At 37.7% G+C, this 13,430-nt stretch overlaps 1 protein-coding gene across 5 annotated transcripts in view; it reads right to left on the bottom strand.

Annotated features, from left to right (window-relative positions):
- NEK6 (NIMA related kinase 6) overlaps window positions 1-13,430 on the bottom strand; it is a 70,897-nt gene that overhangs the window by 27,387 nt on the left and 30,080 nt on the right. For all 5 annotated transcript variants that reach the window (XM_029999629.2, XM_029999627.2, XM_029999626.1 and 2 more), the window contains exons 3-5: window positions 7,923-8,063; window positions 6,487-6,549; window positions 850-960 (exon numbers count right to left, since the gene is read on the bottom strand). In XM_029999629.2, the coding sequence (XP_029855489.1) occupies window positions 850-960; window positions 6,487-6,549; window positions 7,923-8,063 (315 nt within the window). The remainder of the gene's footprint in view (window positions 1-849; window positions 961-6,486; window positions 6,550-7,922; window positions 8,064-13,430) is intronic.

Raw genomic sequence — 13,430 nt, 5'->3', positions numbered from 1 at the left:
CTGCCTGCTCCCAGCTCGCTAGCCCAGGGGGACTCTTCTGTGAGATGGAGCAGATTTTCATGGATACTGTAAATTTAGCCATTGACTATGGACTAAATGGATAACTTGTTTGACAGCCTTTGGCCTAGTGCCTCATAGCTCTGCTGGCAAAGAAAACAAATCTGTTAATAAGATATTTTAACTGTGAAAACAAGGAGGAGAACTTTCCAAACATTCATTTATGATAATTACAGAATAATGATGGCAAAAATCAGGTAAAACATGGAGAGAAGGTTGAGAGTGCTAACAAACATGATATAACACATCTGTTCTCACAAGGGATGTATGTCTAAAGATTAACATGTCAAAGAAAATATAAAAGCAGGTGGTAACAGCTTAACTAAAGCTGGTTTGCAGCAATACAAGTATTCCTATGAGCAACATAAAAGAAGAACAAGTACTTGAAACATTTTCTCAAACCCAAATCCCCATTGCAAAGAAAGTCAATACACTTTCTTGAATGTCTTCAGAATGGCAGACAGGCTATGCGAATAGTGAATCTAACAATAATTAAACGTCCTCATCAATCACAGACTGGATATATCAACCTTGCAAATAACACATACATCCCACCAAATCATACAGCAGCTTGCTCCCTTCCGAAACAGCGACCAGAAGCAAGCGGCATAGCCTGGTGTATCTAAAACGCCACCAGACACTTCGGTTTAGGCCTGGACGCACCCTGTGGGTGTGCAAAGCTGGAAGAGGAGAGTAAGAGTGCTTCTAGCACTGATGTGCTTACCCCCACCACCTCCTGTCTCTGCCTAATCATGAAAGTTTGTAGCACCTCTAAAACTGACACATCTTTACCTTAATCATCTGAGAGAGATCACCAGCGTCGGCCAGCTCCAGGACAATGTTAAGTTCATTGTCTTCAATAAAAGAATCCAAATACTTAATTATATTGGGGTGGTTCAGTTGCTGCAGATAGAGGGAATGCAAGAAGAAAACTTGTAATGCAGTAGTAATGACAACTCCAAGATACAATACCTGTACTGCTTTAGTAAAAGTTTTGCAGAACAGTTCGCAATAGGTCTAACTACAAACTGTGCTCTGAATAACTACAGACAAAAATCCTGTAAGAAATATCATTTATCACAAGCACAGCAAAATAAAAGTGTCTCGAGTAAAGAGCAATACAGCCCAAAATAGTGTGAAACAACCTTTTCTACTGTAAACTCACAAAATATTTAAAAGCAATGTCCTGAAGGAAAACTTGTTAAGCAATAACCGGTGGGGTTTTTCCCCATTAAATATAAACAAAAAACCCAACTGTTGAGTACAGTACTCCTTGAGGTCTCTTTGCCCCTTAGAAGAACACAATTTAAATTAAAACTTTGATGGAGGAAAACACTGCACAAATTGCGCATGTCAGTTTATTTTTCTGATTGCATCTTCACTAATTACTTTTTTCATTTCAGTATAGCTGCTTCTTATATTCACAACAGATATTTAATTTTTTTTCCTTCAATGTTTCTTTAAAAATTGCATCTTCTCAGATGCACTTCACTCACAGGGCTAAATTAAGAAACAGGCTCAACAAATTAAAACTTCTGTTTTAATATTTTAAGTCTGAATTTCTTGAAGTAGAAAACTATAATTGCTTAGAAGATAATGTAGTATCTAGAGATCTCTATTCACTCTCTCTTGCTCATTTTGCTTTAGATTGTCTTTCTCTTGTGCTCTTAGAAACACAGTAAATTTAGAAACTACTAAAGTGAGCATTTCATCTACTAAACAGCTGTGACTCAACCTGTCTATTCCAGGGGTTACAAAGCCAAAAGAAACACTGTTATGATCCATCATGCTAATCACTCCTCTCTGCATGCACATCAGGGGATAGATTCTCCTTTGCAATGCCTTGACACTAGCACACATTAGCGTTAATGGGATCCATGTGCAGGCATCAGGAGAAGAACATTCCCACAGCCCAAGCCTTAAATAAATAAATAAATATCATAGCCCACCATTTCTGTTGAAATTTCTTTTTAAATGTCTGCTCTCAGGTACATTGATCAAAGATCAACTTCCAGCAAAAAAAGCACCAAAATCACGAGCAGAATAGCCCCTGACACCTAATGCACATCAGGGTGTCTTCCCCCCCATCATCACAGGCACGGTCTATCACGGCAGACCCCATACCTGGGTGCTGCATACTGCTCTTGTAGATACAGTTAAGTCTATGATTTAAGAGATGTTTTCTGTCCTCTTTAGGGTGCTCTGATGAGAACTCTCTCCCGAGTTCCCAAAGGCATCAGGGAGTTCAAGCAGTGAAACAAGCCTTTTTCTAAGCCTCAGCACCAATAAAAACACAACATCAAAATACTACAACTGTAACAGGGAATGAAGACCACACACGATTGGGAGAACTACTACGCTAACATTTCCCCTGCCCTGCACCCTAGCCTTTACTTAGTTTGTTGTGTATAACAAAGCCCAACTTACTCAGACCCAAGCGCTGCTTAACCGATATAAAGAATTTAAATATCTTTTTTTCTGAGACTGCACACACTTTTTAATGATAGTTTGTATTGATTTAAAGGAACTCATTAGATCTTAAGAATGTTTCTTGTAGTACAGTGAAGTTGTATAAAATCAAAAGCAAACAAACAAGACACCCATGACACCATGCTAACTTCTGTGGTAGCTCTTTTGGTGAGCAGTTCGCCAAGGACACCCCTTCCAGCAGCAGAAGCCAACACCACCCTCTGCTGAAGCTAAGCAGAGGGATGAGCGCTCTAGAAGGAGCCTTACTAGACTCTCTTCTCTGCTGGAAAACACAGGAGACTGCCCACGACCTTTCAGAGGTGTGAATGCAGAAGTATACATTTTTACAACAATTCACTGAGCTTTGAACTCTGTATTCCCAAAACAGCCAGGCAGACCACTCTGGATAAGCCAAACTTCCATTCTCCAGTCTTACTTTTGTCAAAGTTATTTTAAATAAATATACTGACTCAGGGAGAGGTGGGTTATAAACTATTGTATATTCATATGGCATGGAAAAGGCTACTTGAATTTTCTTTTGTGAGAAAGAAAGTATATTCATTCTCACAAATCCTTAAATGCACAAAACATTACAAACACTTTATCTTGGGTTAATGGCATTTCCTGTTTCTTTAACACATCCTAAAAGTATGATGGCAGTTAATGCCTGATGTGTATGCACAGCAGCACTGTCAGCAAGAGGCATGTAGAAGGGTACGCCACCTCTAAATGAGTGAGTGAGGGTGCTGGCAGCCCAAATGCTGATTACAGCCATATTACTGAGCTGCTTTACCTAAAGCTTTTAGCCAAAATTACACTGAAAGTAATACACAATTTTGTCTGGCTTCTGTTAAATTTTGAGTAATTATCATTCATTTACAAATCACAAAAACCGCTTTGTTTCCATGGTCACATAGAAGTCTGATCAAAAAAGACAAAGTATTATTTTGACAGGGATGGACTACAGCAAGTCTATGCAATTCCTTCACAAATTCCTCAATGGTCTACATTTAAAATAAAAACAACAAAGAAAGAAAAGCTCTTACAGCAAGTTGTTTTAGTAATAGCCTATAAATACTTCATATTAGACACCAGAATTTAAAAGTAGCAAAAAAGTTTCAAAAATATTAATATCCCATATTACATGGCCAGACACTAGACAATTGCAGGGCAGACATGTACTTCACATCAATGGAGTGATGAAAAAGAAGTTGAGCAAGATTTAAACACACTCTGAAATACTGTGCTGAATCAGGTTCTTGCACACTTTACACTTTCCAGACACAAGAACAACTATCTTAATTGATAAACTTAGGAAGTGAAATGTATTTTATCTTTAAAGGTAATGACACTAAAAATGCTGCAATTAAAATTATTGAGAGTCATTCATTTGAGAAAAATATACTCGTCCTACTTTCCTGAAGCTGCGCACACACTGTTCTAAAGGAAACCAAAATGTGAAAAGCTCACAACAGAACAAGAAACCCCACAAAATTTCATAAAAAGCCAGGCTGCAGATCATGCATACTCTGCAACAAGAACTGAAGTATCACTTTCAAAACTTTTTCCTACTTCCAGGCACAGACTATTCTGCCCCATGCTGCATAAACGGTAATATCTACCGCCCAGCCCTGAGAAGGGACCTGTGTCCTACTCAGATAAAGCAGCTCCGAAGTTTTGAAATAGAATTTTTCACAACCGTCCCAGCACATCCACATACAGACCTTTGGTTATTTCTATGAAGCTGTGAGAACGGGCAGCACAGGAGCGATCAATTAGCAAAAAAAGATGAGTTGCAGATATATCGATCTGGTCAATTATTCATCTTAGGGCACGGAGTGACATGCAGTCCAGCTCCTGATGCTGACACACCAACCCTACCCTGCCTGCAGACAAACCCTGAGGAACTCTGCGTGGCTGCCGGCGGGGAACAGCCTGCGCCTGCGCCAGGTTAGCAAACACGCTGACCAGAACAGCATCATCAACATGGCTCCAAAACTGGTAACTTCAGCTTTGACTACTTTTTACTTATTATTTGCTGATCTTCTCAGAAGCTGAGCTACATGCATCTTGGATAAAATTCAATGGGGTTTGTTGACTCCGAGTTGAAAACTAGTAGTCATTTGAAGGAAGTAAACTATAGGCAATATTAAGAACAATATCCCCTTTGCATCTGTAATACAACAGGATTCAAACTGACTGTTTAACATACACAAACTTCAGATTCCTTGAATGGTGCTACACAACTGTCCAAGTAGGAAGATTTGTTGACATTCAACAATAAATAATAATTAAAATACCAGCACAGTAATGTTTTGCATAATAAACAGCATATTAGCATGTTTCTGTAGACTGTCGGCAACTATTCCTGCTCCTCCCTTCACCCCCAACTAAATGAATTTACTGGAATGTTTTCTGGTCTTCTATAAAATATTACGCAAAACAATCCGATTTTATCAACCAGTATTTTTCAAAGCAGAACTGCACTCTGCTGGTATAATGGAAACTCCCTCCCTCCACAGAGCTCCAGCTACTATTTAAAAAAATCACAAACAAGAAGTTGTAAGCATGGCAAACACGCTACTCTGCTCAGAAGACAACCACCGAAGACTTCAGAATATGCACAGATATTGCTTAATTCTGGACAAACAGAGGTTTTTAACTTAAATACATTGGCTCAGAGACAGATACAACAGCTTTTGACTTCAAAAGCAGATGAATCAGCCTTCCAATACTGCCGCAGCTTGACTAGACAGCTTTGGTGATGGCATTAGAGTGGGGAGAGCAAGATATAATTTAAATTACTTCAGCAGTGGATAGGGAAGCCCTATGTAGCTCAGTGTATCGTACTCGCTTTCACAACTCAGCCACTACAGTAACTCTGGTTTGGTATCTGGCTTCTTGGTGAGCTTTACTCAAGAAGGTAAGTTGCCTCTGGTCAACCCGCACAGGTGGATGGGAGTTGACCTTATAGAGTCTCCTGTCATCATGGGTATTTTATTTTCAGTTTCCTCTGATTCTAATGAATTTGCACGTTCTGCTCTGAATAAAGCAAGTGCAAGTTCATGACATCTTCTATAACCAGAGTTCAAGACAAAACTGTTTAGATTAACATTCAAAAAAAATTTGTGATATTTTTGGGTTATAGGTAATGCTGACATTATTTTTCTCCATGACTGTTAAGCAACTGGATCACGTTTACACAAACTGCTATCTTCATGTTTATCCTGTATGCCTTCACCACAGTCTAGCAGACTCAAGCTTTGTCTACAACTGCGTGAATAAAAATTGACAATTTAAACAGAAATACCTAAAATCACATTTACAAAATTAATTATTTAATATTTTTAGAATTAAATTTGACTAGCTAAACTAAAATTTTAGCCTCCTACAATCTGTTGCATTTACTCAAAATAGATATTTAAAGTGCAAAGCATATATATTTTCTACCAACATTCTTAATAAATTACTGAGATGAAAAAAAATAATCACTAGTTGGTTTAATCACTTAAAAAAACACTCTGGTTTCAGAGCTTTTATCTAAACTACCATTTTTCATGTGTGATGTGTATACATATACATACCTGATATGCACATGCAAAACTTTTCCCATTTAGCTAGTTCATTAAATAGTTTATTTTAAAGTGACAAACAAATCGAAACACAAAGTGCAGAATTTACATGTCTCTCTGAAAGAGGAGTACTTGTGGGTTTTTTATGACAAAGGTTGTTAATAGATTCTTCAGACTATAGGCAGAAAACTCAATAAAATTAAGCTTTAAGACAAAATTCTTGCATCATGTAGGCATTCTAGCTTGCAAAAGAAAGCATGGTCTATTAAGATCACTGTGTGTGCTATATAAGCTTTATTTGCCATAAAGGGCAAATGACCATTGCCAACCTGAAAACAATCTTCTTCTCAAAACAAAAAACAGAAAAAGTAATTGTAAAAATTCTTACCTTCAAGAGGTCAATTTCTTTAATGCAATCTTGCCTAGCCTTGGCATCCATCATTTCAAAAATCTTCAAAGACAAAAACACAGAAGATGAAAATGAAACAACAAAGAAAGAATTTTTTATTTTAACAAGAAATTGGTCTTTCCTCCCCCAGTTTGTATATCCTCTACTGTAATGAGTATTCACACAATCCCGAGATCAAAGAAAGATCAATGTTTTCTTTATTTTGACACCACTAAAGGGCTAGCGATAGGGTAAAATTAATTTTAGAACCTGTAGGCAATATTCTAAGCAGCAGGAAAAATAAGATACCAGGTTTGTGAATTTACTGTCGTGATTTTCAAAACAGTTAGTTCAGTTACTATTAATTATAAAAGATTAAATGTTTAGTTTTTCTTTTAAACAGAGAGATAGTTTCCACTGATTTCTCTGTAATAATTAACAACAATATTGAGCATTAATATTCATTCTGTAATAATCAGGGAGTAAGTCACTAGAAACAAGAGTTTAAAGGATCTGTTGAAGGATTAAAGGGAAATTTCTTCAAACAAAATGCTGTTCTGAACACTGCACAAGACTTTAAGCCAAGTTACAATGTATACTGCTTGCATGAAAAGTTTTTCAGAAATTCTTCTGAAACTCCATCAGAAAGCACAGGCATTTTTCCCTTTCGTGCCCTTGTGTTCTCATGATTCATCTGTGTCGAGATAGCAGTCTCCTAGCTGCATAAATACGGCCATTAGGGCCTCGCTCTTTCACACACATTTACTTACAATTTAGTGAATCTTTTTATAAAGTAAAAAGTGAAATTAAAAATAAATACAAAATTGCACTACTGCTACATAATTCTGACTTAGAAACATAAACCCACTCCAAGATGACAAGGGATAGAGACCACACAGCGCAAACAGACCGCTCAAAATGGAAATAGGGTCCCATATAGGATATGCAGGCTATACAGAGAAGACAGCCACAGAGGATACAGCAGAAGGGCAGGCAGAAGCCCAGTGGGGCCACCTGGCCTCTTATATCCAGATGTAAACTGAGCACTGTGAAACTAACCTGATTTAATCAGTATTTGTAAAACTGCTTTGAGACCTTCAGAAGCATTGTTTTCTAGTCCTTAACTTGAAGTAAAAAAAAAAAAAAAAAAAACTAACCAAAAAAACCAACCCCAACACCAACCACCCCCCAAAAAAACTCCAAAACCCAACTGAATAAAATAAGTAGCGTTGGGGATTTTTTATTGTAAAAATATCAAGCCAGATCATCCAGTGCTCTCAAACCTTAAACTCTCTATTTATAAAGCATTTTATTGCATTATGACTGCTGACAAAAGAATACTGAAAAAGGTATCTGACTCAAAGTAATCTGTGTAGACACTTAAAACATTTGCATTCTACTTGCTAAATAGTCAGACTTTGAACTTAAATGCTCACCTGAACTTTCTTTAATGCCACAGGTTTTCTGTCCAGAAGACAAGTTGCTTTGTAAACTTCGCTGAACTGTCCTCGTCCAATCTTTTTCTCTATCTGAAAATCTGCCAACGTGCAGCGATATGGGTACGACGTTAAATGTCTCTGTTCAAGTCAAAAGAAATGAAATCAATGAACTACCAGAAGTGATGCAAAAACATGAATTTGCATTCCCAATCTGTCTTCTTTATGACCGCAAACTAGCAGTTTCTATGACTAATCATATTCAGCAGGATAAATTCCTCACAGTAAGGACTGACCAGCAAGAGAGACAAAGAAGTTTGGTGTTGATTTGGTGTACAATGGACAATGGAGTGGTCTGGCTTTCCTTTCCCACCTTTGATTTTCTTTGTCCACTTCAGACAATACTGTACCACAGCAGTTGTGATATAAAAGCACAGCATACAACCACAAGCGCACACACACGTAACAGGAGAGACTTGGCGTAAAAATATTAACTGCACCAAAGCATAAAACCAGTAACAGCTACCAAAAATGTACAGAACAGAGTTAAGATTGCCAGATGTGCACACCCTCTTGCTCTCATTGCTGATGGTCAAGAATTTAATCTAGGCTGATCAGTCTATAGATAATTCCGACCATAAATGCATTAATTCCTAGTAATGTATTAATAACATAGGCTGAATGAAGTTAAATGACTTTTTTAAAAAGGAAATAAAGCCTTGCCTTCTGTTTGAGTAACTAATTAGTCCCAAACTACTGTCTCCCTAGTTACACACCCTCTCATCAACTTCGCCTGCTTGTGTCACTTGGGAGAGAGAGGATGATGCCTACTTCTACGCATTCTCAGGTAAATACCCAGCCAGGCAGGTACATACAGTGTAACGAGGATTGTGTACTCCATGGACTAGGAATTGCTCCCTAGAGCCACTCTGGTGTCTTCTGTAATTAACATGACTGCTAACCAATGTTTAAAAAAGAAATTATGAAAATTAATTACTTTAAGTTGCCATGCATGCCAAGTAGAATATTTTTAAGTTTCAGCATCTTGAGCCATTTCAGAGTTCCCATTGAAAACCACAAGAAGACAAGTACACAACAGAAGTTGGGGGGGAGGGCTTCCCAGGGACGCAGCCATCGTTTACAGCCCAATCTTTAGCAGAGAATCCCAGCCCAGTCCATGGTGTCCGGGGAGAGCAGGCCCAGAGTGCTGGATGTTTTAAGGAGATGACTGTTGCTACCACTGTCATTTCCTCACACAGAGGGGTGGGGCTGGAAGTAAGATTTAAAATGCAGGTAAAGCTTTCAGTCCAGCACCTTTTGCCAGCACTACATACAAGACAGTGTGAGGACCTCTTCAAGTATATATTTATTTTGATGAGTAAATAAGTTTGGACTTCTTTTCTTTGCAACAGAAATAAAAGCCACTACTATTCAACGAACAATAAAAAGTATCAACCAGACATTTGAAAAAGCTTCCAGATCTCAAGATGTCCGTGCAGCTCTGAACTACAATCACAGTTACTTGGCAGAGGTCTTGTAAATGAAGTTATACAATTTAATGTTTTTAATTACATGGTTTTAAGTAAACTCACCAATGAAGTCCCCTAAATAGCAATTTCTGACCCACAAACTGCTTCGATCAACCAAGACAAGCTATTTTGCAAACTGTCACCTTTACAGCATCTTTATCACAACAAACACAGGAGAAATCCCCACAACGAAAGCTACTCTACTGCAAGCGTCAAGAAAAATGATTACGTTTTATAAATGCTGATGATACAGAGATGCAGATATAAATCACAAACCAGACAGCGAAAAGACTATCAGGTCTTTCTGCTGTCATCTTCCTCCTCATCTCTCTGGCAGTGAAAGGCTGTTTGCAGCTGGAGCTTGCCCTGCACTTCCACACCACTGCCCTGCATCAGCCATTGAGAACTTACTGAGGATAAGGCTCTGCAGTTATGAAAAGAGAGGACTGTTGCTAAACTGAAAAGCTTAGATGGTTATGGACTCCAGAGAAGACAAAAATGCAATACCATAATGTCCAGCCAATGCCTGCTAATTCAAGTAGGCACTTTCCAGTTGGAAATTTAACTCCAGGCCATCATGATCATCAGCTTTGTCAGTTTAAGTTCCCTAAAAGAGCAAACCCACTCCTTTTCAGATGAAACAACACTTTGAGTAATTATTTTTGAAACCCCAAGGCCACAGGTAAGTTTTTCCATCTATCACCATGAGCATTTATATATTCTCATACTATGAGAAATGGTTTTCATTTCTCTAGGCTAAAGACAACACAATAAAAATTTTAATTCATGAACAATAACCTACACAAATAAGAAGGCTTCATTAGAATTTGCAGTTATTCATGAAGGTGAGTCACACAGAAACAGGAAGGTAATTTCAGCAAGTATTTCCTTTAAACAGTTCAGGGAGTGTTTCCCTTTTAAGATCACTTTAGTCTCCCCTACACTCTGAAAGAAGCCCCACCATCAGCTGCAATCAAAGTTTATGTTAGTAAGCAAAGGAAGGTTACTCTCAGTACTTGTGTTGTGCTTGAAGTTATACTGCGTTTACCAGCTATAACAGCAAAACAAAAATTAAAATTAAGACTCAGAATTCGTTTCTGTAAGTTCTGCAGTGTATACTATACAATAAAATGGGAGTATCCTTTCACCGATGAGGAAAAAGGTAGTCTATGGGTCATCAGATAAAGAGCAGAGTGTTAAGACAACACTGCTCTATTATTTACATACATTCCCCTTTAAGTTACTAAATCATCAACAAAGTAAGGCAACATGGGATGAAACCAGACAAGCAAATATTCAAAGTAATAAGTACCTGCAGCTTTCTCAGTTTAAATTGGTTGCAATCTGTCTTTGCAGGGATTTGATAAACAGTAATACTCATCAATATACATTACAGTAATACAGGAATACTCATCTCATTCCAGGGAGTGCTAACAAAACATTAGTTTATGTGCATTTTTTGTGTGACGAAATCACCAGAAGACTGTCTGAACACAAGCATTTGTTCAACTTGACTGGTAACTAACCAGGAACACCTCCATTTCCAGACTTCTTTGCATATGAGCTACTAAGCAAATTAATTGAGCTGTCCAGTCAAATCACTTTACCCAGCCAAACAAAGGTGTCAGTATATAAAATTACAGAACACTTTTTCCTAATTAAAAAATAGAAAGGAATCAAAGCATTTCCTTAACTGTGAACATGTGCCTCCTGAGCCAAGCTCTTCTTGAGTAATAAGAAGCAAAAGCTTTTCTAACTGGGAGTTAACATTCACAACAGAGGTAGCAGTTTTAACGAGATTTTATGAAGCAACTACCACAAAACTTTTCTTTTTTAAGGAAGAAATCCATGCTGCAATCAAGGATGGTATCCTTTTGCCCTTTATAAATCATTAAATTGTGTGTTTAAACGAAGAGTTTTTAAGCGTAAATTAATATTTTAAGCATGTGCCAAGAAATATCTAGCAACTTCTTAACTTGAAAATATAAATAAATGTTAGGCAAGTGACAGGGTGTATGTGTGTGTCCTAACCACTTTCACATGGTTAGCACATAAAGTCTGCTTGCCATGCTGGAGTTAATGCTGGGTGATGACTGGACACCTTAGCTGATATGTTCTGGCATCCTCCAGGACTACAGCTGCACATTTACATATGCAATGACCTAGATTTGCATTTGCTATCACAACCTATCAGACCTAATTAAAGTAATGGAGCTTTCATACAGGCTAGAAGATGTTTGATTATGGTATAAGCCAGAGAGCATGCTCAGGTTAGACCAAACCATACCAGAAAGCTCCCTATTGATTACAGCAGTCCCATTTTCCCATACGTCTGTTTAAAAATTAACCTTCTCTTATGCTTTACTGTACTTAAACATAAGCAGGTAACTCTTCTAAACACTGTTACAAAGACACATTTAGGATACCTAAGAAATATCTACCTCCTCAGAATACCATCCCTATAGTCTGGCCCTGCATACATTTCACTTATTTCATGACTTCTGACAAGAACAACTCCATTTTTTTCCAAGTCCTTCCACATTTAACCACAATTTTTCATAAAGCTGTCAAAGAACCTATCCATTCAAATAAACCATGATCTTTATTTCTGCAAAACTCAGAGTTTTCATATACAGATATAAACTGTGTGTAAAATTAGATACCACCATCATCTTCAAACCTGTTCAACAAAAATAGATTTTCTTATTTTCAGGACAGATTCAGGCTCAGTGCAGAGTTCAGGTCTGCATGAATACAGTAAAATCAAGCCACCATCTCTGCAGAACAGGTTTCAAGGTCAATGATGGAGCTTGAATTAAAAAAAAAAAAATAAAAAAAAAATAAAAAGAAAAAAGGGAGAAAAAACCAAATCAACCAACCAAAAAAACCTTTCAACCAACTGGACCTCTGAAGACACCGTGAAAATTGGGCAGTTTGCACATTTCTGTTCCAAGGGCAGCTGTAAGAAGGGGACAGTCTGGGGAAGAACCAGTTTTGAGACAAAGGCTGTTCTCTTCACCCACACAATGAAGTCTCATTCTTCTACTACTCCGTTAAAAAAAAACAACCACAACACCCCCCCCCCCCCAAGATTAAAGTCAATTACTTCCTCATTCAAATAAAGAGGCTATTCATTTTTAAGAAGAAATGCAGAGATTATTCCAAGAACAAGCTATTCTGGACATCTCTGGCATACATGTTCTCTTTTAGATGTAATCACTGATGCAAAAGCAAAAATTTCAAAGCAAAGTATGCGACAACAGCCCTCGTCACAATACCGCAGGGAGAAGTTTGCCAGAACTTTCAGCCTCAAATTTTGAGGTGTTACAAGATTTTCTGCAAAACAGAATTAGTAAGGTTTTGTAATACTACAAAAATCCAGTGAAATAAAAACTGCAGTTATATTATCTTGTACGCACCAGAACAGATATGCTGCAAGGATAAGAAACTTAAAGATTTCCCTCCTCCATAGGGAGTCCCTATGTACCAGATTATAAAGCAACCCAGGCAAATACAGAGGATGACAGTATTAGAGAAGTTCCTTGCTCCTTGGTGACAGAATGTAGTTTCTACTTACACTTCCACATTTTCGGGGATGTCTGTTACAGTGCTACCAGAGGTACCTGACCACAGCCAACTCTGAGCATGCAAGAATACAAACATGCCAAAATTTACAACTAGAGATTTGGTACAATTTCTTCCAAATCCTTCATACAGTGCTATAACCATATGCAGGTAGGACAGCTACATAACCCAAATGCATTTTTTGTATTTTTTTTAAATGAGTAGTTGTACAGCTCAGAATTTGTATTTTGGGATAAGGAGGTGTGAGAAAAAACTGTTCTGTAGGAAGACTTTCAATGTCCAGAACAATTAATGTTTGACCAATAAGTTCACCTCTTTGTAATTATTTAAGAGCTGGGGAAAAACTGAAACAGTCCTGAGAAAACTGTCCAAGCAGCCCTTCCTGCAGCCTCTA

This window comes from Aquila chrysaetos, chromosome 24 (assembly GCF_900496995.4).
Source record: "Aquila chrysaetos chrysaetos chromosome 24, bAquChr1.4, whole genome shotgun sequence".
NCBI lineage: Eukaryota > Metazoa > Chordata > Aves > Accipitriformes > Accipitridae > Aquila > Aquila chrysaetos.
Note: the sequence above shows the minus strand (reverse complement) of the source record. Positions and strands in the feature narration are given on the sequence as shown.